The sequence below is a fragment of the Mustelus asterias genome, chromosome 3 (assembly GCF_964213995.1).
Source record: "Mustelus asterias chromosome 3, sMusAst1.hap1.1, whole genome shotgun sequence".
NCBI classification, from domain to species: domain Eukaryota; kingdom Metazoa; phylum Chordata; class Chondrichthyes; order Carcharhiniformes; family Triakidae; genus Mustelus; species Mustelus asterias.
The window spans coordinates 158,792,851-158,818,520 of NC_135803.1; the positions used below are offsets into that span (position 1 = coordinate 158,792,851).

Sequence of the window (25,670 nt, forward strand, 5' to 3'; positions counted from 1 at the left end):
GCCATCACTATCTCTGGCTTCAACTTTCTACTGTTGGAAAGTAGCTACCCATGTTTACCTTATCTCTTCCAGCCTATATCTTCAAAACCCCACCCTCTCCCACACACAAGAACAAAGGCAACAGATACATGGTTAACACAACCCATGAGCCACTCCAAGTCACTCACCATCCTGACTAGAAAATATATTGCCATTCCTTCACTGTCGCTGGGTTAATAGTCTGGAATTCCCTCCCTAACAGCACTGTGGGTGTACCTACATCACAGAGACTGCAGCGACACAAAATCAAGTTACAGAATACTGATTAGAATGCGAATCTCTTCAGCCAACCAGATCTTAAAGATACAGACAATGTGAGTGGAGGCAGCATTAAGCACAGGTTAAAGAGATGTGTATTGTCTCCAGACAGGACAGCCAGTGAGATTCTGCAAGTCCACGAGGCAAGCTGTGGGGGTTATTGATAGTGTGACATAAATCCAAGATCCCGGTTTAGGCCGTCCTCACGTGTGCGGAATTTTCTGCTCAGCGACTCTGCGCTGTCGTGAAGGCCGCCTTGGAGAACGCTAACCCGAAGATCAGAGGCTGAATGCCTGTGACCGCTGAAGTGCTCCCCAACAGGAAGAGAACAGTCTTGTTTGGTGATTGTCGAGCAGAAACTGCTAGCCAAGTTCCGCACACATGAGGACAGCCTACACCGGGATCTTGGGTTTATGTCACAATATCAGAACAAAGAACAATACAGCACAGGAACAGGCCCTTCGGCCCTCCAAGCCCATGCCGCTCACTGGTCCAAACTAGACCATTCTTTTGTATCCCTCCATTTCCACTCCGTTCATGTGGCTATCTAGATAAATCTTAAACGTTCCCAGTGTTTCCGCCTCCACCACCTTGCCCGGCAGCGCATTCCAGGCACCCACCACCCTCTGCGTAAAATACGTCCTTCTGATATCCGTGTTAAACCTCCCCCCGCCCCCCTTACCTTGAACTTATGACCCCTCGTGAACGTCACCACCGACCTGAAAAAAAGCTTCCCACCGTTCACCCTATCTATGCCTTTCATAATTTTATACACCTCTATTAGGTCACCCCTCATCCTCCGTCTTTCCAGTGAGAACAACCCCAGTTTACCCAATCTCTCCTCATAACTAAGCCCTTCCATACCAGGCAACATCCTGGTAAACCTCCTCTGCACTCTCTCTAAAGCCTTGACGTCCTTCTGGTAGCGTGGCGACCAGAACTGGGCGCAGTATTCCAAATGTGGCCGAACCAACGTTCTATACAACTGCAACATCAGACCCCAACTTTTATACTCTATGCCCCGTCCTATAAAAGGCAAGCATGCCACATGCCTTGTTCACTACCTTCTCCACCTGTGACGTCACCTTCAATGATCTGTGGACTTGCACACCCAGGTCCCTCTGCATATCTACACCCTTTATGGTTCTGCCAATTATCGTATAGCTCCCCCCTACGTTAGTTCTACCAAAATGCATCACTTTGCATTTATCTGGATTGAACTCCATCTGCCATTTCTTTGCCCAAATTTCCAGCCTATCTATATCCATCTGTAGCCTCTGACAATGTTCCTCACTATCTGCAAGTCCAGCCATTTTCTTGTCGTCCGCAAACTTACTGATCACCCCAGTTACACCTTCTTCCAGATCGTTTATATAAATCACAAACAGCAGAGGTCCCAATACAGAGCCCTGTGGAACACCACTAGTCACAGGCCTCCAGCCGGAAAAAGACCCTTCCACTGCCACCCTCTGTCTTCTGTGACCAAGGTAAGAAGTCTCACAACACCAGGTTAAAGTCCAACAGGTTTATTTGGTAGCAAATACCATAAGCTTTCGGAGAGCTGCCCCTCCGTCAGGTGGAGTGAAAGACTACCATCGACATCGCAAACTGCCGGCTCCAAGTGGACCCCAGTCCAACGCCGGCATCTCCACATCACCACTTCTGTGACCAAGCCAGTTCTCCACCCATCTAGCCACCTCCCCCTTTATCCCATGAGATCCAACCTTTTGCACCAACCTACCATGAGGGACTTTGTCAAACACTTTACTAAAGTCCATATAGACGACATCCACGGCCCTTCCCTCATCAACCATTTTGGTCACTTCTTCAAAAAACTCCACCAGGTTAGTGAGGCATGACCTCCCTCTCACAAAACCATGCCGATTATCGTTAATGAGTTTATTCCTTTCTAAATGCGCATACATCCTATCTCTAAGAATCCTCTCCAACAACTTCCCTACCACGGACGTCAAGCTCACCGGCCTATGATTACCCGGGTTATCCTTCCTACCCTTCTTAAATAATGGGACCACATTAGCTATCCTCCAATCGTCTGGGACCTCACCTGTGTCCAGTGACGAGACAAAGATTTGCGTCAGAGGCCCAGCAATTTCATCTCTTGTCTCCCTGAGCAGCCTTGGATAGATTCCATCAGGCCCTGGGGATTTGTCAGTCTTTATATTCCCTAAAAAACCTAACACTTCCTCCCTTGTAATGGAGATTTTCTCTAACGGGCCAACACTCCCCTCCGAGACACTCCCAGTCAACACATCCCTCTCCTTTGTGAATACCGCGCAAAGTATTCATTTAGGATCTCCCCTACTTCTTTGGGCTCTAAGCATAATTCCCCACTTTTGTCCCTGAGAGGTCCGATTTTTTCCCTGACAACCCTTTTGTTCCTAACGTATGAATAAAATGCCTTGGGATTCTCCTTAATTCTGTCTGCCAAGGACATTTCGTGACCCCTTTTTGCCCTTTTAATTCCTCGTTTGAGTTCTTTCCTACTTTCTTTGTATTCCTCCAGAGCTCCCTCCGTTTTTAGCTGCCTGGACCTAACGTACGCCTCTCTTTTCTTTTTGACCAATCCCTCAATTTCCCTGGTTATCCACGGTTCTCGAATCCTACCCTTCCTATCCTTTTTTACAGGCACATGCCTATCCTGCAGCCCTAACAACTGTTCCTTAAAAGACTGCCACATGCCAGATGTGGATTTACCCTCAAACAGCCTCTCCCAATCAACAGCTGCCAATTTCTGCCTAATCCCACTAAATTTACCCATGCCCCAATTCAACACCTTACCCTTGGGACACCACTCATCCTTTTCCATCACTATCCTAAAGCTAACAGAATTGTGGTCACTATTTGCCACATGTTCCCCATCCGAAACTTTGAAGACCTGACCGGGCTCATTCCCCAGTACTAGGTCCAGTATAGCCCCCTCGCTAGTCAGGCTATCTACATATTGTTCCAAAGAACCTTCCTGTACGCATTTTACAAATGCCTCCCCATTCAGACTCCCAGCCCTACGCGATTTCCAGTCTATACCAGGGAAATTGAAGTCTCCCACTACAACAACCCTATTTTTGCTGCACCTATCCATTATCTCCTGACATATCCGTTCTTCCACTTCCCTTGGGCTGTTGGGGGGCCTGTAGTATACCCCCAACATAGTGACTGCGCCCTTCCTGTTTCTGAGTTCCACCCACAGTGACTCGTTACACGACCCCTCTGAATTGTCCTCCCTCTGCACCGCTGTAATATGCTCTCTAACTAATACTGCTACTCCTCCACCTCTTTCGGCCCCTCCTCTGTCTCGCCTAAAACACTTGTACCCCGGAATATTCAGTTGCCAGTCCTGTCCCTCTTTCAATCAAGTCTCTGTCACCGCAACCACATCCAAATTCCTCGTAAGCATTAAGGCCCTAAGTTCGTCTGTCTTACCTGCTACGCTCCTTGCATTGAAGTATATCATTGTTCCACAAGAGCAAGCTGAGGGTAAGACAGTGTGTTTGTACATGTGAATTATTTATTTATTTTTCAGTTAAATTTGTGTTAAAAAATCGGAGGTTTTTTTAAATCCAAAACAGGAAGAAGGCCCAGGAGAAGCCTGGGAAGGTTTTTGGAGGGTTTAAAAGCAGGCCACACTTTTGAGCGGGCAGCGTTGGGAGCGGGCAGCAGAGTGAGCAGGGTGTAGAGTGTGAACTGTAAGGGCTTTGGCTCACAGGGCTTCGGGGGAAGGGCGAGCAGGGGTGAGCTTTTTTTTTCCTTTTCTAATTTACTTTTCTCTATGTGCCTTGGTAGAAAGGGTGAAATATGAGTGTTAAGCCAGTGTGTTGTTCGCAGTGCAGTATGTGGGAGGTCCTGGAGGCACCTGGCCTCCCGGACATCCACATCTGTGAGGGGTGTGTCGAGCTGCGGTTCCTGAGGGACCGTGTTAGGGAGCTGGAACTGCAGCTCGAGGATCTTAGGCTGTTAAGGGAGAATGAGGAGGTGATCGACAAGAGCTATCATCAGGAGGTCACACCAGGGCCACGGGAGGAGGCCAAGTGGGTGACGGCCAGGAAGGGTAAAGCTCGGGTGATTGAGAGCACCCCGGTGGAAGTGCCCCTACACAACAAGTACTCCTGCCTGAGTACTGTTGGGGGGGACAGCCCGCCTGGGGGAAGCAGCAGTGGCCGTGTCTCCGGGGTGGAGTCCGGCCCTGTAACTCAGAGGGCTAAGAAAAAGAGGAGGAAGGCAGTATTAATCGGGGACTCGACAGTCAGGGGGTCGGACAGGCGATTTTGCGGAGGCAGGCGGGAGTCTCGCATGGTGGTCTGCCTCCCTGGGGCCGGGATCCAGCATGTCGCTGGGCGAGTCCCAGAAATCCTGAGGGGGGAGGGAGAGGAGCCAGAGGTAGCGGTACATATTGGTACCGCTGATGTGGGTAGGAAGGGGGAAGGGGTCATGAAAAGAGAGTATAGGGAATTAGGGAGACAGCTGAGAAGGAGGAAAGCAAAGGTAGTAATCTCAGGATTGCTGCCTGTGCCACGGGAAGGTGAGGACAGGAATGGAGTGAGGTGGAGAATGAATGTGTGATTGAGGGACTGGTGTAGGGGGCAGGGATTCAGGTTCCTGGACCATTGGGACTTCTTTAGGGGCAGGTGTGACCTGTACACAAAAAACGGGTGGCACTTGAATCCCAGGGGGACCAATATCCTGGCAGGAAGGTTGGCTAAGGCTACTGGGGAGAGTTTAAACTAGATAGGTTGGGGGGAGGGGATCAAAGTGACGTGACTGAGAGTGAGGAAGGTAGCTCGCAAACAGAGAAGGGTTATAGGCGGTGCAAGAGGGCGGATGGACAGGGAATAGAGAAGGGGAGAACTCAGACCAAAGGATTGAGATGTGTTTACTTTAATGCCAGGAGTATAGTGAATAAAGGGGATGAGCTCAGAGCGTGGATCGATGCCTGGAAGTATGATGTGGTGGCCATTACGGAGACTTGGATGTCTCAGGGACAGGACTGGATACTCCAGGTGCCGGGATTCAGATGTTTCAGGAAGGACAGGGAGGGAGGCAAGAGAGGGGGTGGAGTGGCACTGCTGATCAGGGATAGTGTCACAGCTGTAGAGAAGGTGTATGCTGTGGAGGGATTGTCCACCGAGTCTCTGTCGGTGGAAGTTCGGAGTGGGAAGGGGCCGGTCACTTTGCTGGGAGTTTTCTATAGGCCGCCCAATAGTAACAGGGAGGTGGAGGAGCGGATAGGGAAACAGATCCTGGAGAGATGCAGTAATAGCAGAGTTGTGATGGGAGACTTTAATTTCCCAAACATAGATTGGAATATCCCTAGGGTAAGGGGATTGGATGGGGAAGAGTTCGTTAGGTGTGTTCAGGAGGGTTTCCTGACACAGCATGTGGACAAGCCAACAAGAGGAGAGGCTGTACTTGATCTGATACTGACCAATGAGCCTGGACAGGTGTCAGATCTCTCAGTGGGAGAGCATCTTGGGGATAGCGATCATAACTCTATCTCCTTTAGGCTTGCATTGGAAAAAGAGAGGATCAGGCAAGCTAGGAAAGTGTTTATATGGAGTAAGGGGAAATATGAAGACATAAAGCAGCAAATTAGAGGAGTAAATTGGAAGGAGGTATTCTCGGGGAAATGTACTGAAGAGAGGTGGCAGTTTTTCAAGGAATGTCTGTCTAGAGTTCTACAGGACAACGTTCCAAGCAGACAGGGAGGTGTTGGTCGGCTAAAGGAACTGTGGTGCACGAAAGCTGTGCAGGACCTAGTCGAGAAGAAAAGGAAAGCGTACAAAAGGCTCAGAGAGCTTGGCGAAGATAGGGATTTAGAAGAGTATACGGCTTGTAGGAAGGGACTAAAGAAGGAAATTAGGAGAGCCAGAAGGGGTCACGAGAAGGCCCTGGCAGGTAGGATTAAGGAGAACCCTAAGGCGTTCTATAAATATGTGAAGAGTAAAAGGATGAGACGTGACGGAATAGGGCCTATAAAAGGTGAAGGCGGGAAAGTCCGTACCTAACCATTAGAAATGGCAGAGGTGCTCAATGAGTATTTTGCCTCGGTTTTCACAGAGGAGAAGGACCTGGGTGGATGTACTGCGGGCGTGTGGTGGACTGAAAGGATTGAGTATGTGGACTGTAAGAAAGAGGTTGTGCTGGAATCTTTGAATGGCATCAAGATAGATAAGTCGCCGGGTCCGGATGGGATGTACCCCAGGTTACTGTGGGAGGCGAGGGAGGAGATTGCAGAGCCTCTGGCGATGATCTTTGCGTCGTCGATGGAGACGGGAGAGGTGCCGGAGGATTGGAGAATTGGGAATGTGGTTCCTATTTTCAAGAAGGGGAATAGGGATAGCCCAGGTAATTACCGACCGGTGAGTCTAACCTCAGTGGTTGGTAAACCGATGGAGAAGATCCTGAGGGACAGGATATATGAGCATTTAGAGAGGTTTAGTATGCTCAAGAATACTCAGCATGGCTTTGTCAAGGGCAGATTGTGCTTTACGAGCCTGGTGGAGTTCTTCGAAAATGTGACTAAACACATTGACGAAGGGAAAGCGGTAGATGTGGTTTATATGGATTTTAGCAAGGCGTTCGATAAGGTCCCCCATGCAAGGCTTCTAGAAAAAGTGAGAGGGCATGGGATCCAAGGGGCTGCTGCCCTGTGGATCCAGAACTGGCTTGCCCAAAGGAGGCAGAGAGTGGGTATAGATGGGTCTTTTTCTAAATGGAGGTCGGTCACCAGTGGTGTGCCCCAGGGATCTGTTCTGGGACCCTTGCTGTTTGTCATTTTCATAAATGACCTGGATGAGGAAGTGGAGGGATGGGTTGGTAAGTTTGCCGACGACACGAAGGTTGGTGGGGTTGTGGATAGTCTGGAGGGATGTCAGAAGTTACAGAGGGACATAGATAGGATGCAAGACTGGGCGGAGAAGTGGCAGATGGACATCAACCCAGATAAATGCGTCGTGGTCCATTTTGGTAGGACAAATGGGATGAAGGAGTACGATATAAAGGGAAAGACTCTTAGTACTGTAGAGGATCAGAAGGACCTTGGGGTCCGGGTCCATAGGACTCTGAAATCGGCCCCGCAGGTGGAGGAGGTGGTTAAGAAGGTGTATGGTGTGCTCGCCTTTATCAATCGAGGGATTGAGTTTAGGAGTCCGGGGATAATGATGCAGCTATATAAGACCCTCGTCAGACCCCACTTGGAGTACTGTGCTTCATTACAGGAAGGATGTGGAAAAGATTGAAAGGGTGCAGAGGAGATTGACAAGGATGTTGCCTGGATTGAGTGGCATGCCTTATGAGGATAGGCTGAGGGAGCTCGGTCTTTTCTCCTTGGAGAGACGAAGGATGAGAGGAGACCTAATTGAGGTGTATAAGATGTTGAGAGGCATAGATCGGGTGGACTCTCAGAGGCTTTTTCCTAGGGTGGAAATGTCTGCTACGAGAGGACACAGGTTTCAGGTGCTGGGGGTTAGGTACAGGGGAGATGTTCGGGGTAAGTTTTTCGCACAGAGGGTGGTGGGCGAGTGGAATCGGCTGCCGTCCGGGGTAGTGGAGGCGAACTCAATAGGGTCTTTTAAGAGACTCCTGGATGAGTACATGGAGCTTAATAGGATGGAGGGTTATAGGTAGATGTAGAAGGTAGGGATGTGTTCGGCACAACTTGTAGGCTGAAGGGCCTGTTTGTGCTGTAGTTTTTCTATGTTTTCTATGTTGTAGATGCACTCCAGACCTCAAGGCCCAGTGAGGTCTTCCTCCCCCAGCGTGCTCTTCTTCTTTGCCAGCCTTGTCCTGGCCCCAAGCTCGTCCCGAGCCTCTACACTTGTAGGCATAATTTTTTGATCCTCACCCACCTGCCATATTAGTTTAAACCCACCCGAACTGCACTAGCAAAACTCCCAGCCAGGATATTCGTGCCCTTCCAATTTAGTCGTGACCCGTCCTCCTTGCACATGTGCCCTCCCCTCTTGAAAACTTCCCAGTGATCCAGGAATATGAAGCCCTCCCTCCTGGACCAGTCCTTTAGCCAAGCGTTCAATTGTACTATCTCCCTATACCTAGCCTCACTGGCCCTAGGTATTGGGAGCAGCCCAGAGATTGCCACCCTGGAGGCCCTACTTTTTAGCCTATTTCCCAACTCCCTGAATTGCTCTCTTAGGATCCCCCTGCTCTTCATTTCTATGTCATTTGCACCAATGTGTACAATGACATCCGTTTCTTTATCCTCCCCTTTTAATATGCCTCCTATCCGCTCGGTGACATCCAGTACCCCAGCACCAGGGAGGCAGACTACCATCCTGGAGTCCTGTTTGTACCCACAGAATCGCCTGTCCGTGCCTCTAACCGACGCGTCCCCCACCACTATTGCTCTCCTAATCCCTCTCTTTCCTTTCCGGGCCACAGAGCCTGACTGTGTGCCAGTGACCTGGTCACTGTGGCTTACCCCTGGAGAGTCATCCTCCTCAACACTATCCAAAACAATATACTTGTTTTGGAGGGGGACAACCACAGGTGACCCCACCACTAATTGCTCACTCCCCTCCCCCCTCACACCTGTCGCCGAGCCCTTCCTATTATGAGAGACAGCCACTGGAATACTCTCTGGTACGTTATCCTTATGACCTTTACTCCTCCTAACTGTGACCCACGTGTCTTCCCCCTGAGGCCCCGGTGTAACCACTTGCTTATAACTCATGTCTATTTGTGTCTCATTCTCCCTGACTAGACTAAGGTCATCAAGCCGCAAGCTATGGGGGTTCATCAGGAACCCCCACAGCTTGCCTCCTGGACTTGCAGAATCTCACTGGCTGTCTTGTCTGGCGACAATACACATCTCTTTAACCTGTGCTTAATGCTCCCTCCACTCACATTGTCTGTATCTTTAAGACCTGGTTGGTTGTAGAGATTCGCATTCTAATCAGTATTCTGTAACTTGATTTTGTGTCTCTGTATGCCCTGTTTGAGAGCAGATATCCACTCCATCTGACGAAGGAGCAGCGCTCCGAAAGCTAATGGCATTTGCTCCCAAATAAACCTGTTGGACTTTAACCTGGTGTTGTTAAAACTCTTACTGTGTTTACCCCAGTCCAACGCCGGCATCTCCACATCTGAACACACAGGCCAGCAGTATCCAGCTTCAGGTCACAGCCCCTGTATTTTAGCTCCCAGGTTGTGTATCTGTTTACACATTCCCCTGGTATTGATGATTTCTTGCTGTTGTGCTGTGGCATGTACACTTTACTGAAAATAGAACAAGCTGCACACCACTGACCAATCTCCTTCAGGAAGCTTTTTAACTTTAAACAGGCGTCAGCAAGTCTCTGATTAGTGCTGTATAACCTGATACACGGACTCCTGCAAACCCACAGTCACTCTGCCTGCCTATTGGTAACTGAGATTCTGTTCACTATTGGAGCTGTGACCTTCGCATCTGGCCTGCTGATTACATTGATTAACGTCATGGTGATCCTTGGGATCATCTTGACAACGGCTTCTTTGACTGCTGCTTGCCTCAACGTAGGAGGGTTTGCCCCTGAAGGGGTGCCTGCTGCATACACACACAGTTCAGAAGAAAGTCCACACAAGCATACTGTGAAGTCCGACTTGCTCGACTGTCTCTGCAGTTCCTGGAAGCGTGCAACTGAACGTTATCGAGTTACGCTGGCCATAGGTTGAAGATTCGAATCTCCTCGCTCCGTGCCTCCATGTTAGGTACAGATTTCTCATTTGGCTCTTATTGGCTCTGTAGAATTTGTAGCCTTGCTGAGTTTTAAATATTGTTCTGTAAATCTTTTCAGCAAATTTCAACTTTGCATCTGACAGTTTGGCTTTGTGCCTTCTAATAAGAGATTATGGTCACAAGAACATAAGACTTCGGGACAAGAGTAGGCTATTTGGCCCTCTGAGCCTGCTGCAACATTCAATAAGGTCATTGCTGATTTGGTTGTGGTCTCAAGCTGCACCTTCCTGCTAACTCTTCTTCTCTTTCTCACCCCTCCACCCGACCCCATAACCTTTGACTCTCTTGTTTATCAAAAACCTATCTAACTCAACCTTGAATAAATTTAAAGACCCAGCCGTCACAACCTTTTGAGGAAGAGAATTCCACATGCCCTCTGAGAGAAAAAAGTCCTCCTCATCTTTGGGGAGACACGCCGCCTAGTTTTAGTCTCCCTACAAGGGAGGTGGAGGAGCGGATAGGGAAACAGATACTGGAGAGATGCAGAAATAGCAGAGTTGTGATGGGCGACTTTAATTTCCCAAACATAGATTGGAATATCCCTAGGATAAGGGGATTGATGGGGAGGAGTTCGTTAGCTGTGTTCAGGAGGGTTTCCTGACACAGCATGTGGACAAGCCTACAAGACGAGAGGCTGTACTTGATCTGATACTGACCAATGAACCTGGACAGGTGCCAGATCTCTCAGTGGGAGAGCATCTTGGGGATAGCGATCATAACTCTATCTCCTTTATGCTTGCATTGGAAAAAGAGAGGATCAGGCAAGCTAGGAAAGTGTTTATATGGAGTAAGGGGAAATATGAAGACATAAGGCAGTAAATTAGAGGAGTAAATTGGAAGGAGGTATTCTCGGGGAAATGTACTGAAGAGAGGTGGCAGTTTTTCAAGGAATGTCTGTCGAGAGTTCTACAGGACAACGCTCCGAGCAGAGAGGGAGGTGTTGGTAGGTTAAAGGAACCGTGGTGCACGAATGCTGTGCAGGACCTAGTCGAGAAGAAAAGGAAAGCGTACAAAAGGTTCAGAGAGCTTGGCGAAGATAGGGATCTAGATGAGTATACGGCTTGTAGGAAGGGACTAAAGAAGGAAATTAGGAGAGCCAGAAGGGGTCACGAGAAGGCCTTGGCAGGTAGGATTAAGGAAAACCCTAAGGCGTTCCATAAATATGTGACGAGTAAAAGGATGAGACGTGAAGGAATTGGGCCTATAAAAGGTGAAGGCGGGATAATCTGTACGGAACCAGTAGAAATGGCAGAGGTGCTTAATGAGTATTTTGCCTCGGTTTTCACAGAGGAGAAGGACCTGGGTGGATGTACTGCGGGCTTGCGGTGGACTGAAGAGATTGAGTATGTGGACTTTAACAGAGAGGTTGTGCTGGAATCTTTGAATGGCATCAAGATAGATAAGTCGCTGGGTCCGGATGGGATGTACCCCAGGTTACTGTGGGAGGCAAGGGAAGAGATTGCAGAGCCTCTGGCGATGATCTTTGCGTCGTCGATGGAGACGGGGGAGGTGCCGGAGGATTGGAGGATTGCGGATGTGGTTCCTATTTTCAAGAAGGGGAATAGGGATAGCCCAGGAAATTAGCGACCGGTGAGTCTAACCTCAGTGGTTGGTAAGCTGATGGAGAAGATCCTGAGGGACAAGATTTATGAGCATTTAGAGAGATTTAGTATGCTCAAGAATACTCAGCATGGCTTTGTCAAAGGCAGATCGTGCCTTATGAGCCTGGTGGAGTTCTTCGAAAATGTGACTAAACACATTGACGAAGGGAAAGCGGTAGATGTGTTTTACATGGACTTCAGCAAGACGTTCGATAAGGTCCCCCATGCAAGACTTCTCGAGAAAGTGAGAGGGCATGGGATCCAAGGGGCTGTTGCCTTGTGGATCCAGAACTGGCTTGCCTGCAGAAGGCAGAGAGTGGTTGTAGATGGGTCTTTTTCTGAATGGAGGTCGGTCACCAATGGAGTGCCCCAGGGATCTGTTCTGGGACCCTTGGTGTTTGTCATTTTTATAAATGACCTGGATGAGGAAGTGGAGGGATGGGTTGGCAAGTTTGCTGACGACACGAAGGTTGGTGGTATTGTGGATAGTTTGGAGGGATGTCAGAAGCTGCAGCATGACATAGATAGGATGCAAGACTGGGCGGAGAAGTGGCAGATGGACTTCAACCCGGATAAATGTGTAGTGATCCATTTTGGCAGGTCAAATGGGATGAAGGAGTATAATATCAAGGGTCAGACTCTTAGCAGTGTAGTGGATCAGAAGGACCTTGGACTCCGGGTCCATAGGACTCTTAAATCGGCCTCGCAGGTAGAGGAAGTGGTTAAGAAGGCGTATGGTGTGCTGGCCTTCATCAATCGAGGGATTGAGTTTAGGAGTCGTGAGATAATGATGCAGCTTTATATGACCCTCGTCAGACCCCACTTGGCGTACTTGCTCAGTTCTGGTCGCCTCATTACAGGAGGGATGTGGAAAAGATTGAAAGGGTGCAGAGAAGATTTACAAGGATGTTGCCTGGATTGGGTGGCATGCCTTATGAGGATAGGCTGAGGGAGCTCGGTCTTTTCTCCTTGGAGAGACGAAGGATGAGAGGTGACGTGATAGAGGTGTACAAGATGTTGAGAGGTACAGATCGGGTGGATTCTCTGAGGCTTTTTCCCAGGGCTGAAATGGCTGCTACGAGAGGACACAGGTTTTAGGTGCTGGGGAGTAGGCACAGAGGAGATGTCAGGGGTAAGTTTTTCACACAGAGGGTGGTGGGTGAGTGGAATCGGCTGCCGTCAGTGGTGGTGGAGGCAAACACGATAGGGTCTTTTAAGAGACTTCTGGATGAGTACATGGGACTTAATAGGATGGAGGGTTATAGGTAAGCCTATATATAAGCCTAGGTAGGTAGGGACATGACCGGTGCAACTTGTGGGCTGAAGGGCCTGTTTGTGCTGTAGTTTTTCTATATTCTATTAAACAGGTCGTTTTCCAAATGGCAGGCAATGACTCGTGGGGTACCGTAGGGATCAGTGCTGGGACCCCAGCTATTCGCAATGTATATTAATGATTTAAATAAGAGAAATAAATGTAATATCTCCAAATTACCAGATGACACAAAGCTGGGTGGAGGGTGAGCTGTGAGGAGGATGCAGAGATGCTTCAGTGTAATTTGGACAGGCTGTGTGAGTGGGCAAATGCATGGCAGATGCAGTATAATTAATGTGGATAAATGTGAGGTTATCCACTTTGGTAGCAAAATCAGGAAAGCAGATTATTATCTGAATAGCTATAAATTGAGAGGGGAATGTGCAGTGGGACCTTGGTGTCTTTGTGCACCAGTCACTGACGATAAGCATTCAGGTGCTGTTGAAGGTGATAAAGAAGCAAATGGTATGTTGGCCTTCATAGTGAGAGGTTTCGAGTACAGGAGCAGAGATGTCTTGCTGCAATTATACGGGGCCTCGGTGAGGCCACATCTGGAATATTGTGTGCAGTTTTGGACTCTTTACCTGAAGAAGGATGTTCTATAGAGTCATCACGGCAAAGATTTACCAGGCTGATTCCTGAGATGGCGAGACTGACGTATGAGGAGAAATTAAGTCGGTTAGGATTATATTCACTGGAATTCAGAAGAATGAGGGAGAATCTCATAGAAACCTATAAAATTCTGACAGGGTAGATGCAGGAAAAATGTTACCAATGGTGGGGGAGCCCAGAACCAGTGGTCATAATCTAAGGATAAGGGGGGTAAACCTTTTAGAACTGAGGTGAGGAGAAATTTCTTCACCCAGCGAGTGGTGAATGTGTGGAATTCACTCCCACAGAATGTAGTTGAGGCTAAAACATTGTTTGTTTTCAAGAACAGTTAAATATAGCTCTTGGGGTGAACGAGGTCAAAGGATATGGGGGAAAGGTGGGATCAGGTTACTAAGTTGGATGATTAGCTATGATTGTAATGAATGATGGAGCAGTGTTGACGGGCCATATGGCCTCCTCCTGCTCCTATTTTCTATGTTTCTCTTAAGACAAGAGAAATTGTCAAGAAAAAAACAGCATCAGGTTATATGATGAGAAAACAAGGCGAAATGTGTTTTTGATTAGGGTTAAGAAGTTCTGGCAAGGAACTATCCACAAGTGAAAAGTGGATACCTGCCAGAGATCTGGTCTCCTACATCGTACAAATACAAGATGATGTAATTTGGTGAAGATATGTGGGTTAACTTTTGGCAACAAGAACCAATCTGCCAGAGACAGAGCCAACAGGAGAGTCTGGCAGAGAGTCCATATCAAGCTGCGCCAGTGTAAGACCTGGACCTTCCTGAGAACATGACACTACCTGAACCAACTGGGGAAGACAGTACCTCAGTTGTGAACACTTCAACACCAAGTCAACCTCAGAATACTGCATTGACTCCAGTTAAGACAACCACGGACAACATTCAAACCAAGCCAAAGGCACCAGAGATTGCAGTAAACACTTACAAAACAGATGTCTGAATTTTGCCGGCAACCACACAGTTAGTCTCCAAAATGTCTGAACTATTGACTGTTATTTATTAATTGTTCATATAGCTAATGTTGCTGCTTAATGTTTTACAGTTACTGGTGTCAGGAACCTTTTGATTGAAAGGATGAGTAAATGTGAGAAGTAATTCTGGTGTTATTTCTAGTGTTTGCTCATTCGCAGCTTTGCAGTGAACGGACACTTTATCGGACTGATCATTTGGCGTCACTGATGACAATATCGGCCATTTGCACGGCTAAATGGGCAGTCTATCTTCGCTGTCTGTAATTTTAACATCCTTTCAATAAAGCTGTCCATTTGTTTGAATCTTTGAGGCCTGCAGCCTATCTTTTAATGTCATCAGAGTGGCTGTCAAAGTCAGTCAGTGCTTAACATATTCAGAGTGTCTTCTTCAGCATATATTTGAGGTTATATATTTGATTGACTGGGCCGGCGTTGATGTGAGTTTTGTTTGGGCAACATTCAAGGACAGGCTGAGTTTCTGATGTGCAGAATTGAAGAGGTTGAGTGTGGCTTGCCAATCTGGTGTAGAGTGGGCCGCCAGTCTTCTGTAAACTGTAGATCACGTGTGTTTGTGGTGATCAGTTTAGTTTTGGTATGGAGTTGACTGAGGTTAAAGAGTTTTCCAAATGGGCAGTATTTAGTACTCACACCAGAGAGAGGTTGATCTTTGAGGCGAACAGCCGCAGTCAGGTAGATTGTAAATGGTATGGGACTATCACACAACCTCGCCTGACCCCAGTTCAGATTTTGAAGGCATTTGTTTCAGATCTCCCACAGTTCTATCATGAAGCAATTGTATGATTGTGATGAAGTTTCTTGGACAAATGTTTGGAACTCAATCCAGGGAGCCTCGTGATTTCCTGAGTCAGCTGGGTGAGTGCAATATAGAGTTCCCACTGTTGTCCTGGACATTGTTGTACAGGAGTTACAAACTACTCACCCAATCACTTCAGACTCATCTTTCATTGTGGGCTTTCAAACATCAAGTTAAAGTTTTAATGTTTGTGAATAGATGGGATTTGAAGTTATTCTAAATGTGCTGCATTTTGATCAATTAACATGTGCTTTGTTTGAATTCCAGTATGGATACCACACCTGACAAACTCGCCCTCCCTCATTGTAATGGTGGGTCTCCCAGCCCGAGGGAAAACCTACATATCAAAGAAACTCACTCGTTATTTCAACTGGATTGGGGTCCCAACTAAAGGTAAATTCCTAAATGTGATGATCCAACTGCTGAAAGGTGTACCATCAGTAAGGATGACGAGCACCAATAGGCAAACAGGATTATAATTTGATACAGGACTGTTGGACATTACCATATTTCATAAAATGAGCCTGCGGCGTGTATGGATCAGTGTAAATCATCCAGAGGGTGATCTGACACAGAGATATGTTTCCACATAAATGGCGTCTTAAACATTGTGGATAATAATTATCTGCATCAGGGAGGCATCATCGCAAATCTCTTCAAGTTGTATTATTCAGTGTCCCTTGTTTTGGTTTTTTTTTTTGAGATGTTACAATATCTGAAAATGGACTATTCTGCAATCAATCACAGAGTTTCTGGTAATGGGGATCAACTGAAAGGGGGAGGGTTGGTGGATACAGGACTCATTGATTATCCTTTTGCTCTATAAGTTTTGTTTTCAAACATAGAAGATAGGAGCAGGAGGAGGCCATTCGGCCCTTTGAGCCTGCTCCGCCATTCATCACAATCATGGCTGATCACCCAACTCAAAATAGCTTAATCCTGCTTTCTCCCCATAACCTTTGATCCCATTTGCCCTCAAGTGCTATATCTAGCCGCCTCTTGAGTGCATTCAATGTTATGGCATCAATGACTGTTATAGGAGTAGGCTATTCAAAAAGATCATGATGGCCCAATTGTGATCTAAACTTACTTTTCTGCCTGCCTTCCATAACTAAAGAACAAAGAAAATCACAGCACAGGAACAGGCCTTGCACTGATCATGCTGCCGGACTGAACTAAAACCCTCTAGCCATCCGTGGACCATATCCCTCTGTTTCCATCCTATTCATGTATTTGTCCAGACGCCCCTTAAAAGTCACTACCGTATCTGCTTCCACCACCTCCCCCGGCAGCGAGTTCCAGGCACACACTACCCTCTATGTAAAAAAAAAACTTGCCTCGTACAAAGAACAATAAAGCACAGGAACAGGCCCTTCGGCCCTCCAAGCCTGCACCAATCATGTGTTCCTAACTAGACCATCCGTTTGTATCCCTCTATTCCCAGTCTGTTCATGTGGCTATCTAGATAAGTCTTAAATGATCCTAGCATGTCTGCCTCAACCACCTTGCTTGGCAGTGCATTCCAGGCCCCCACCACCCTCTGTGTAAAATACGTCCCCCGCATATCTGTATGGAACCTTGCCCCCCTTACCTTGAACTTGTGACCCCTTGTGTTTGTCATTTCTGACCTGGGAAAAAGCTTCCAACTGTTCACCCTATCTATGTCCTTCATAATTTTATAAACTTCTATTAGGTCGCCCCTCAACCTCCGTCTTCCGTACCAGAAGATTGGAGGTTAGCGAATGTTGTCCCATTGTTTAAGAAGGGGAACAGAGACTTCCCCGGGAATTATAGACTGGTGAGTCTCACTTCTGTTGTCGGCAAGATGTTGGAAAAAATTATAAGGGATAGGATTTATAGTTATTTGGAGAGTAATGAATTGATAGGTGATAGTCAGCATGGTTTTGTGGCAGGTAGGTCGTGCCTTACTAACCTTATTGAGTTTTTTGAGAAAGTGACCAAGGAGGTGGATGGGGGCAAGGCAGTGGACGTGGTATATATGGATTTTAGTAAGGCGTTTGATAAGGTTCACCATGGTAGGCTTCTGCAGAAAATGCAGATGTATGGGATTGGGGGTGATCTAGGAAATTGGATCAGGAATTGGCTAGCGGATAGGAAACAGAGGGTGGTGGTTGATAGTAAATATTCATCATGGAGTGCGGTTACAAGTGGTGTACCTCAGGGATCTGTTTTGGGGCCACTGCTGTTTGTAATATTTATTAATGATCTGGATGAGGGTATAGTTGGGTGGATTAGCAAATTTGCTGATGACACCAAAGTCGGTGGTGTGGTAGACAGTGAGGAAGGGTGTCGTAGTTTGCAGGAAGACTTAGACAGGTTGCAAAGTTGGGCCGAGAGGTGGCGGATGGAGTTTAATGCGGAGAAGTGTGAGGTAATTCACTTTGGTAGGAATAACAGATGTGTTGAGTATAGGGCTAACGGGAGGACTTTGAATAGTGTGGAGGAGCAGAGGGATCTAGGTGTATGTGTGCATAGATCCCTGAAAGTTGGGAATCAAGTAGATAAGGTTGTTAAGAAGGCATATGGTGTCTTGGCGTTTATTGGTAGGGGGATTGAATTTAGGAGTCGTAGCGTTATGTTGCAACTGTACACAACTCTGGTGCGGCCGCACTTGGAGTACTGTGTGCAGTTCTGGTCCCCACATTACAGGAAGGATGTGGAGGCTTTGGAGAGGGTGCAGAGGAGGTTTACCAGGATGTTGCCTGGTATGGAGGGGAGATCCTATGAGGAGAGGCTGAGGGATTTGGGATTGTTTTCGCTGGAAAGGCGGCGGCTAAGAGGGGATCTTATTGAAACATATAAGATGATTAGAGGTTTAGATAGGGTGGATAGTGATAGCCTTTTTCCTCTGATGGAGAAATCCAGCACGAGGGGGCATGGCTTTAAATTGAGGGGGGGTAGTTATAGAACCGATGTCAGGGGTAGGTTCTTTACCCAGAGGGTGGTGAGGGATTGGAATGCCCTGCCAGCATCAGTAGTAAATGCGCCTAGTTTGGGGGCGTTTAAGAGATCCGTAGATAGGTTCATGGACGAAAAGAAATTGGTTTAGGTTGGAGGGTCACAGTTTTTTTTTTAACTGGTCGGTGCAACATCGTGGGCCGAAGGGCCTGTTCTGCGCTGTAATGTTCTATGTTCTATGTTCTATGTTCTATGTCTTTCCAGGGAGAACAACCCTAGTTTACTCTATCTCACCTCCATAGCTAATACCCTCCATACTAGGCAACATCCTGGTAAACCTTTTCTGCACTCTCTCCAAAGCCTCCACGTCCTTCTGGTAGTGTGGCGACCAGAACTGGATGCAGTATTCCAAATGTGGCCTAACCAATGCTCTATACAACTGCAACATCAAATGCCAACTTTTATACTCTATGCCCCGTCCAATAAAGGCAAGCATGCCATATGCCTTCTTCACCACCCTCTCCACCTGTGCTGCCATCTTTAAGGATCAGTGTACTTGCACACCCAGATCCCTCTGTGTGTCTATACTCCTGATGGTTCTGCCATCGTCACCACCGACCCTCTAGTTTTAACTTCCTTACTAAGTGGAAAGAATCTCTCCGCCTCCACCCTATCCAGCCCCCGCATTATCTTATAAGTCTCCATAAGATCCCCCCTCATCCTTCTAAACTCCAACGAGTACAAACCCAATCTCCTCAGCCTCTCCTCATAATCCAAACCCCTCATCTCCGGTATCAACCTGGTGAACCTTCTCTGCACTCCCTCCAATGCCAATATATCCTTCCTCATATAAGGGGACCAATACTGCACACAGTATTCCAGCTGTGGCCTCACCAATGCCCTGTACAGGTGCATCAAGACATCCCTGCTTTTATATTCTATCCCCCTCGCAATATAGGCCAACATCCCATTTGCCTTCTTGATCACCTGTTGTACCTGCAGACTGGGCTTTTGCGTCTCATGCACAAGGACCCCCAGGTCCCTTTGCACGGTAGCATGTTTTAATTTGTTTCCATTGAGATAGTAATCCCATTTGTTATTATTTCCTCCAAAGTGTATAACCTCGCATTTCTCAACGTTATACTCCATTTGCCATATCCTCGCCCACTCACTCAGCCTGTCCAAATCTCTCTGCAGATCTTCTCCGTCCTCCACACGATTCACTTTTCCACTTATCTTTGTGTCGTCTGCAAACTTCGTTACCCTACACTCCGTCCCCTCCTCCAGATCATCTATATAAATGGTAAACAGTTGCGGCCCGAGTACCGATCCCTGCGGCACGCCACTAGTTACCTTCCTCCAACCGGAAAAACACCCATTTATTCCGACTCTTTGCTTCCTGTCGGAGATTTAACCTTTTGCACCAGCCTGCCATCAGGGACCTTGTCAAATGCTTTACTAAAATTACATCTCCTTTAAGCCTTGCCCCTCGCACTTTAAACCTATGGCCCCTAGTAATTGACTTCCACCCGAGGAAAAAGCTTCTGACTATCTACTCTGTACATGCCCTCATATCTTCTAGATTTCTATCAAATCGCCTCTCAACCTCCATCATTCCAGTGAGAACAAACCAAGTTTCTCTAACCTCTCCTCAAAGTTAATGCCCTCCATACCAGCACCATCCTGGTAAATCTTTTCTGTACCCTCTCCAAAGCCTCCACATCCTTCTGGTAGTGTGGCAACTAGAATTGAACACTGTATTCCAAGTGCGGCCTAACTAAGGTTCTATAAAGCTGCAACATGACTTGCCAATTTTTAAACTCAATACCCCGGCTGATGAAGGCAAGCATGCCATATGCCTTCTTGACTACCTTCTCCACCTACGTTACCACTTTCGGTGACCTGTGAACCTGTACACCCAGATCCCTTTGCCTATCAATACTCTTCAGGGTTCTGCCATTTACTGTATATTTCCTAGTTGGATTAGACCTTCCAAAATGCATTACCTCACATTTGCCCAGATTAAACTCCACCTGACATCTCTCCGCCCAAGTCTCCAACTGATCTATATCCTGCTGTATCCTCTGATGGTCCTCATCGCTATCCGCAAATCCACCAACCTTTTGTGTCGTCCGCAATCTTCCTAATCAATCCAGTTACATTTTCCTCCAATATATATATATATATATTACAAACAGTCAAGGTCCCAGCACTGATCCCTGAGGAACGCCACTTGTCACAGCCCTCCATTCAGAAACGCACCCTTCCACTGCTACCCTCTGTCTTCTATGACCGATGATGTGGAGATGCCGGCGTTGGACTGGGGTGAACACAGTAAGAAGTCTCACAACACCAGGTTAAAAGTCCAACAGGTTTATTTGGTAGCAAATACCATAAGCTTTCGGAGCGCTGCTCCTTCGTCAGATGGAGTGGAAATGTGCTCTCAAACAGTGCACAGAGACACATAAAATCAAGTTGCAGAATACTGATTAGAATGCGAATCCCTACAGCCAGCCAGGTCTTAAAGGTACAGATAATGTGGGTGGAGGGACCATTAAACACCGGTTACAGAGATGTGTATTGTCTCCAGACAGAACAGCTAGTGAGATTCTGCAAGTCCAGGGGGCAAGCTGTGCGGGTTACTGATAATGTGACATAAATCCAACATCCCGGTTTAGGCTGTCCTCATGTGTGCGGAACTTGGCTATCAGTTTCTGCTATGACCGAGCCAGTTCTGTATCCAACTTGCCAGTTCACCTCTGATCCCATGCGACTTCGCCTTCTACACCAGTCTGCCATGAGGGACCTTGTCAAAGGCCTTACTGAAGTCCATGTAGACAACATCCACTGCCCTACCCTCATCAATCATCTTCGTCACTTCCTCGAAAAACTTGATCAAGTTAGTGAGACGCGACCTCGCCTTCACAAAACCATGTTTCCTCTCACTAATACATCCACTTATTTCCAAGTGGGAATAAATCCTGTCTCGAAGAATCCTCTCCAATAATTTCCCTACCACTGATATAAGGCTCTCCGGCCTGTAATTACCTGGATTATTCTTGCTACCCTTCTTAAACAAAGGAACAACATTGGCTATTCTCCAATCCTCTGGGACCTCCCCTGTGGCCAGTGAAGATGCAAAGATTTCCCTCTGTCAAAGAAGTTTCCAAACATTCCTGACCCTCTGAGCGAAAAAAATACTCCTCACAGTTTTAAATGGAAGACCCCTTATTCTGAAACTGTGTTGTGGGAGTGGGTAGGTACCCCATTCTTTGTGTTGTTGTGGGGGGGGGACATGCCACGTTCTTTGTGCTGTTGGGGGGGGCGGGGTGGTGGTGCCTTGTTCTTTGTGCTGTTGGGGGGGTGGGGGCGGTGGTCTTTCATTTAACTTTTGAGATCAAATGTCCCAATGTCAGAGTCCCAGTGTTGCACGTGTCTTTAGGCCCCACCCCTCCAGCTGGCTGCTCGGTCCTTGATGTGGAGATGCCGGCGTTGGACTGGGGTAAACACAGTAAGAGTTTTAACAACACCAGGTTAAAGTCCAACATGGTCCTTGCCAGCATTTTGAATTTGTGCAAAGTGCCATTAAATCAGGTGAGGAAAGGTGTTTGTGAAACCGGTGAGTTTCACACAGCTTTTCTTGCCTGATCCAACCCTCTGCAATTTTGGGGAAATTGCACCATTAAATTGAGATTAATTACTCTGTCTGGAACCGGCTCAGTCCACATGCCACGGATAACACCTGGTCCCTTCAAAGTCTGTTTTGCTTGGTAACTTACAGAACTCATTATGCATTGCATTATTCTGCAATCCATTTAGGGTGCTGCTTGTATTTGAATTTGAGTTTCATTGCTGATATCCTGTGTAAGAGATTGTTTGTTTATGTTTTGCGAGTACGGTGCTTATTTTGGGTGTAAAGTGTGGGAAAGATTATGATGCTTGCTTGTGAAGCTTCATATCAAAACTCTGAAATATTGTACTTGATGAGTTTGTGTTATTTAAGGGGTGTAACACCTTTTCATAGTGTGGTAATCCATTGATGTTAAATAGTGTATAATTGGATAACTCTTCTATTTTCACAGCATTTAATGTTGGGCAGTATCGACGTGACCTGGTGAAGACTTATAAATCCTTTGAGTTTTTCCTTCCTGACAATGAAGAAGGTTTGCAAATCCGAAGGTAATGCTCACTGGGACTTCAGTCCCTTAACATCATGGCTGTTTGCTGTTTATTAACCACATTAGACTGATTGCCTTCTGTCTGTCTGCAGGCAATGTGCATCAACAGCCATGAATGATGTGAAGAAATATCTTGATGAGGAAGGAGGACAAGTGGCAGTAAGTGCACAGAGTGCTTGATTCAGTTTCTCACAAAGTGCTTCCTGTACTTAGATCTACTTTGTGTAATGACCATCATTCGCACAAGTCAGTTTGCCACAGCAAGACCCAAGGAATAGAAATGTGATAAATGACCATGTTAATGTTTAGTTGGTGGTATGGTACTGTTCAGGAAACTGGGAGTACTCCCCACTGTTACTAAAGAATCTTAAGCATCTATCTGAGCCACCAGAAAGAGCCAGACAAGACCTCAGTTTAGCACTTCCGACACTGGATGTTTTTCAGTACTGCATCAGAGTGCTAGCTTCAGCTATGTAGTTAAACTGATGCACCCCAGAACCTTTGAGCCCAGAGACAGAATGGTCGTAACTGAGGTTGACTAATGCCTTGATGTGCTCAGTGTTCAGGTGAGAACCTCTGGAACTGAGATGTCGGGATGTTGGACATAGGGACAGGATTAGGCCATTAACCCCCCACCCCTTCCTCTGTTCAACAGTTTGATCGTGAGTTAAACGGCTAGTAAAATCAGCAGCTTTTAAAATTATTCTATTTGAATTAAACCAGAGTTGATGCAGGATTTGACAGGAATGATGACTGCTTAAAGGAAGGATTTGGCCATAAAGATGAGGAAAGCTCTTATCTCATTCTGATTTATCTTGAACTAAAACTCAGTTGGAATAAGCAGAACACGTCTAAGGATCAGAAGGTCAAGCGAAGCAGTATGATCTGTGTAATTAGTTGGAGTGTGTGTGGACATGCGTTAGAATGCAGCAAAGTAACAGAAGCTCACGGGGATTGTTATAATCAGGATGACAGACCTCATAATGAAATAGGCAAATGGAGTTCAAATCATTGAAGGTGGCACAGCAAGTTAAAAATCAGAATAATAGACCAGAAGGAGGCCATTTTGTGTCCATCTGTACTGGCTCTTTTAATGATGAGGTGGCTGAAAAAGTATCAGCTTGAGTTTATAAATAGAGGCATAGAATATAAAAGATGATACTGGAACAGGTTTCAGTTGGAACATTGTGCACAATTCTGGGCATCACATTTCAGAAAATCTATAAAGGCCTTGGGTAAAGTACACAATTTAGAGGATGTTACCAGGGATGAAGAACTTCAGTTATGAAGAAAGATTGGAAAACTTAGGAGTGTTTTGGTTAAGAGGTGAACTTACAGAGGTTTTCAAGATGATGGGTGGTTTTGATCGAGTAAATAAACAGGAGGAAAAAGTCCCTCTAGTGAATGGATTAATAGCTAGCAGTAGTGGATAAAGATCTGAAACAGGTCGCTCCATCTGAACAGATTCTGGAGGCTGATCTCGTAAATAATTCTGGAAGAAAGCTGGACAGTTACTAAAGGATGAGGGACTTACAGGATTGAGGACAATAAAACGAATGTGATGTGAAGCACACCTGCTCTTTCCAAGAGCCAACGTGACATGATGGGCCAAATTGTCTCTTTTTGTGCTGTAATTTCTATGAATGAGACCAGTGAAATGGATTAAGTGTTCTCCAACAGGTGAACCCTTTATTAGTTGAATTGCTTTGTGTATTAGGGACTGGTTCCTCCCATCTGGTTAGTTCCCAGCAAGCTCCCAACTGTCTTACTTGCTGAAATTATTTCTAATAATCTCCAAACAGGTCTTTGATGCCACAAACACGACACGGGAGCGGAGAGAAACCATTCTAAACTTTGCAGAACAGAACGGATACAAGGTTAGTTTGCTGTGATTGCTGGATTAGCTCTGCCTCATGGCATTGCAAGGCTATCCTGTTTCATGCTGTGGTTGTGAACCTATGAGGGGAAAGATCCTGTTGCATTTATCTCCTAATGTTTGCCGTATTTATTCCGATTCTGTGCAGCTCACTCAGTTTGTACAATGTACTTCAGCAGAAAGCTCAGGTTGTCAACAAAGGGGAATGGAATGGATAGGGTTTCATACAGGGTGATGTAAGGATCCTGTGCCCTTGTATCTCGTTACTTCCTGCTGTCTTTTTGTAAAATCTTGTTCCATTTGTATTTCATCATTTCCTTTCTATTTACTTCAGTTCTTCAAGTTGATAGATTGCACCCACACATGATTTGACAGCAGCCACCAGACCTGCCCTTCTACTGCCAGGCCCAAATATTTTCTATAGATTGTGAAATATACTTTGCCTTTTTCTTTCACACTCTTCCTTCGATATAATCTATCCATCCAAAGCCCAGGACACAGTATCTCTTCAAACTGGTGCTGCCATTGTAATGTCCCCAGGAGGAACAAGTAGGAAAGTGGCAGAGAATGGGCTGATATGCTTAACCTCTTCATCAGTTGTGTCTGTATTTTGGGCCTGTATGTATTTGTCCTCCAATCTGGCCAACTTGTAACTGAAGCAGCTGCCTTTAATTTTATTCATTTGTGGATGTTGACTGTGCTGACTATCCCAGCATTTGTTGTCCATTCCTATTTGAGAAGGGGATAGAGAACCACCACCTTGAGTAGTTTGAGTCATTTCAGGGGAATGTAGAGCCAATTATGGGACTGGAGTGACATGCATTCCAGATTGGTAATGACAGCAGATTTCCTTCCCTGAAGGACATTAGTGAATTGGATTTATTCTTACAGCAATCCAGTAGTTATATCCTAACCATTACTGATGCCTGATTTTACTGAAGTGAAGTTGATTGCGTTAGCTGCTTTGGTGGGATTTGAACTCTGATCTCCAGTTTATGAGTGCAGGTTGCAGCAGTAGGTGTGGTGTGTCTGTGTGCGTGCAATGAGACTTGTCCTGTTAGAAACAAGCAATGCTGCAAATGGTTGACTGCATTAATTCTACAGGTCCACCACCCAAGTTGGCAATCTTTGGATAGTGTGAAAAATCAATCCACTAAATCGATGGCAGATCTTACAACCATTGTCATAAACTCTGCAAAAACACCTCGCGCAATCTCGGCTTTCTAGTAGCTCTTGACTGGAGCTTTCAGCCAGCAGAGGCTGGAGGTGCTGGAAACGTTAACGATGCCGATACATTGCAGGAATGTACCACATTCTTCAAA

General features: G+C 46.5%; 1 protein-coding gene across 34 annotated transcripts in view; it reads left to right on the plus strand.

The window, feature by feature from the left end:
* LOC144491780 (6-phosphofructo-2-kinase/fructose-2,6-bisphosphatase 4) overlaps window positions 1-25,670 on the plus strand; it is a 275,487-nt gene that overhangs the window by 125,523 nt on the left and 124,294 nt on the right. For 31 of the 34 annotated variants that reach the window (XM_078210073.1, XM_078210066.1, XM_078210050.1 and 28 more), the window contains 4 exons: window positions 15,643-15,768; window positions 22,377-22,473; window positions 22,565-22,631; window positions 24,275-24,349. In XM_078210073.1, the coding sequence (XP_078066199.1) occupies window positions 15,643-15,768; window positions 22,377-22,473; window positions 22,565-22,631; window positions 24,275-24,349 (365 nt within the window). Of the gene's footprint in view, window positions 1-9,772; window positions 10,018-15,642; window positions 15,769-22,376; window positions 22,474-22,564; window positions 22,632-24,274; window positions 24,350-25,670 lie in introns of those variants that run through there. The other 3 variants (XM_078210055.1, XM_078210076.1, XM_078210067.1) reach the window with 2 other exon arrangements.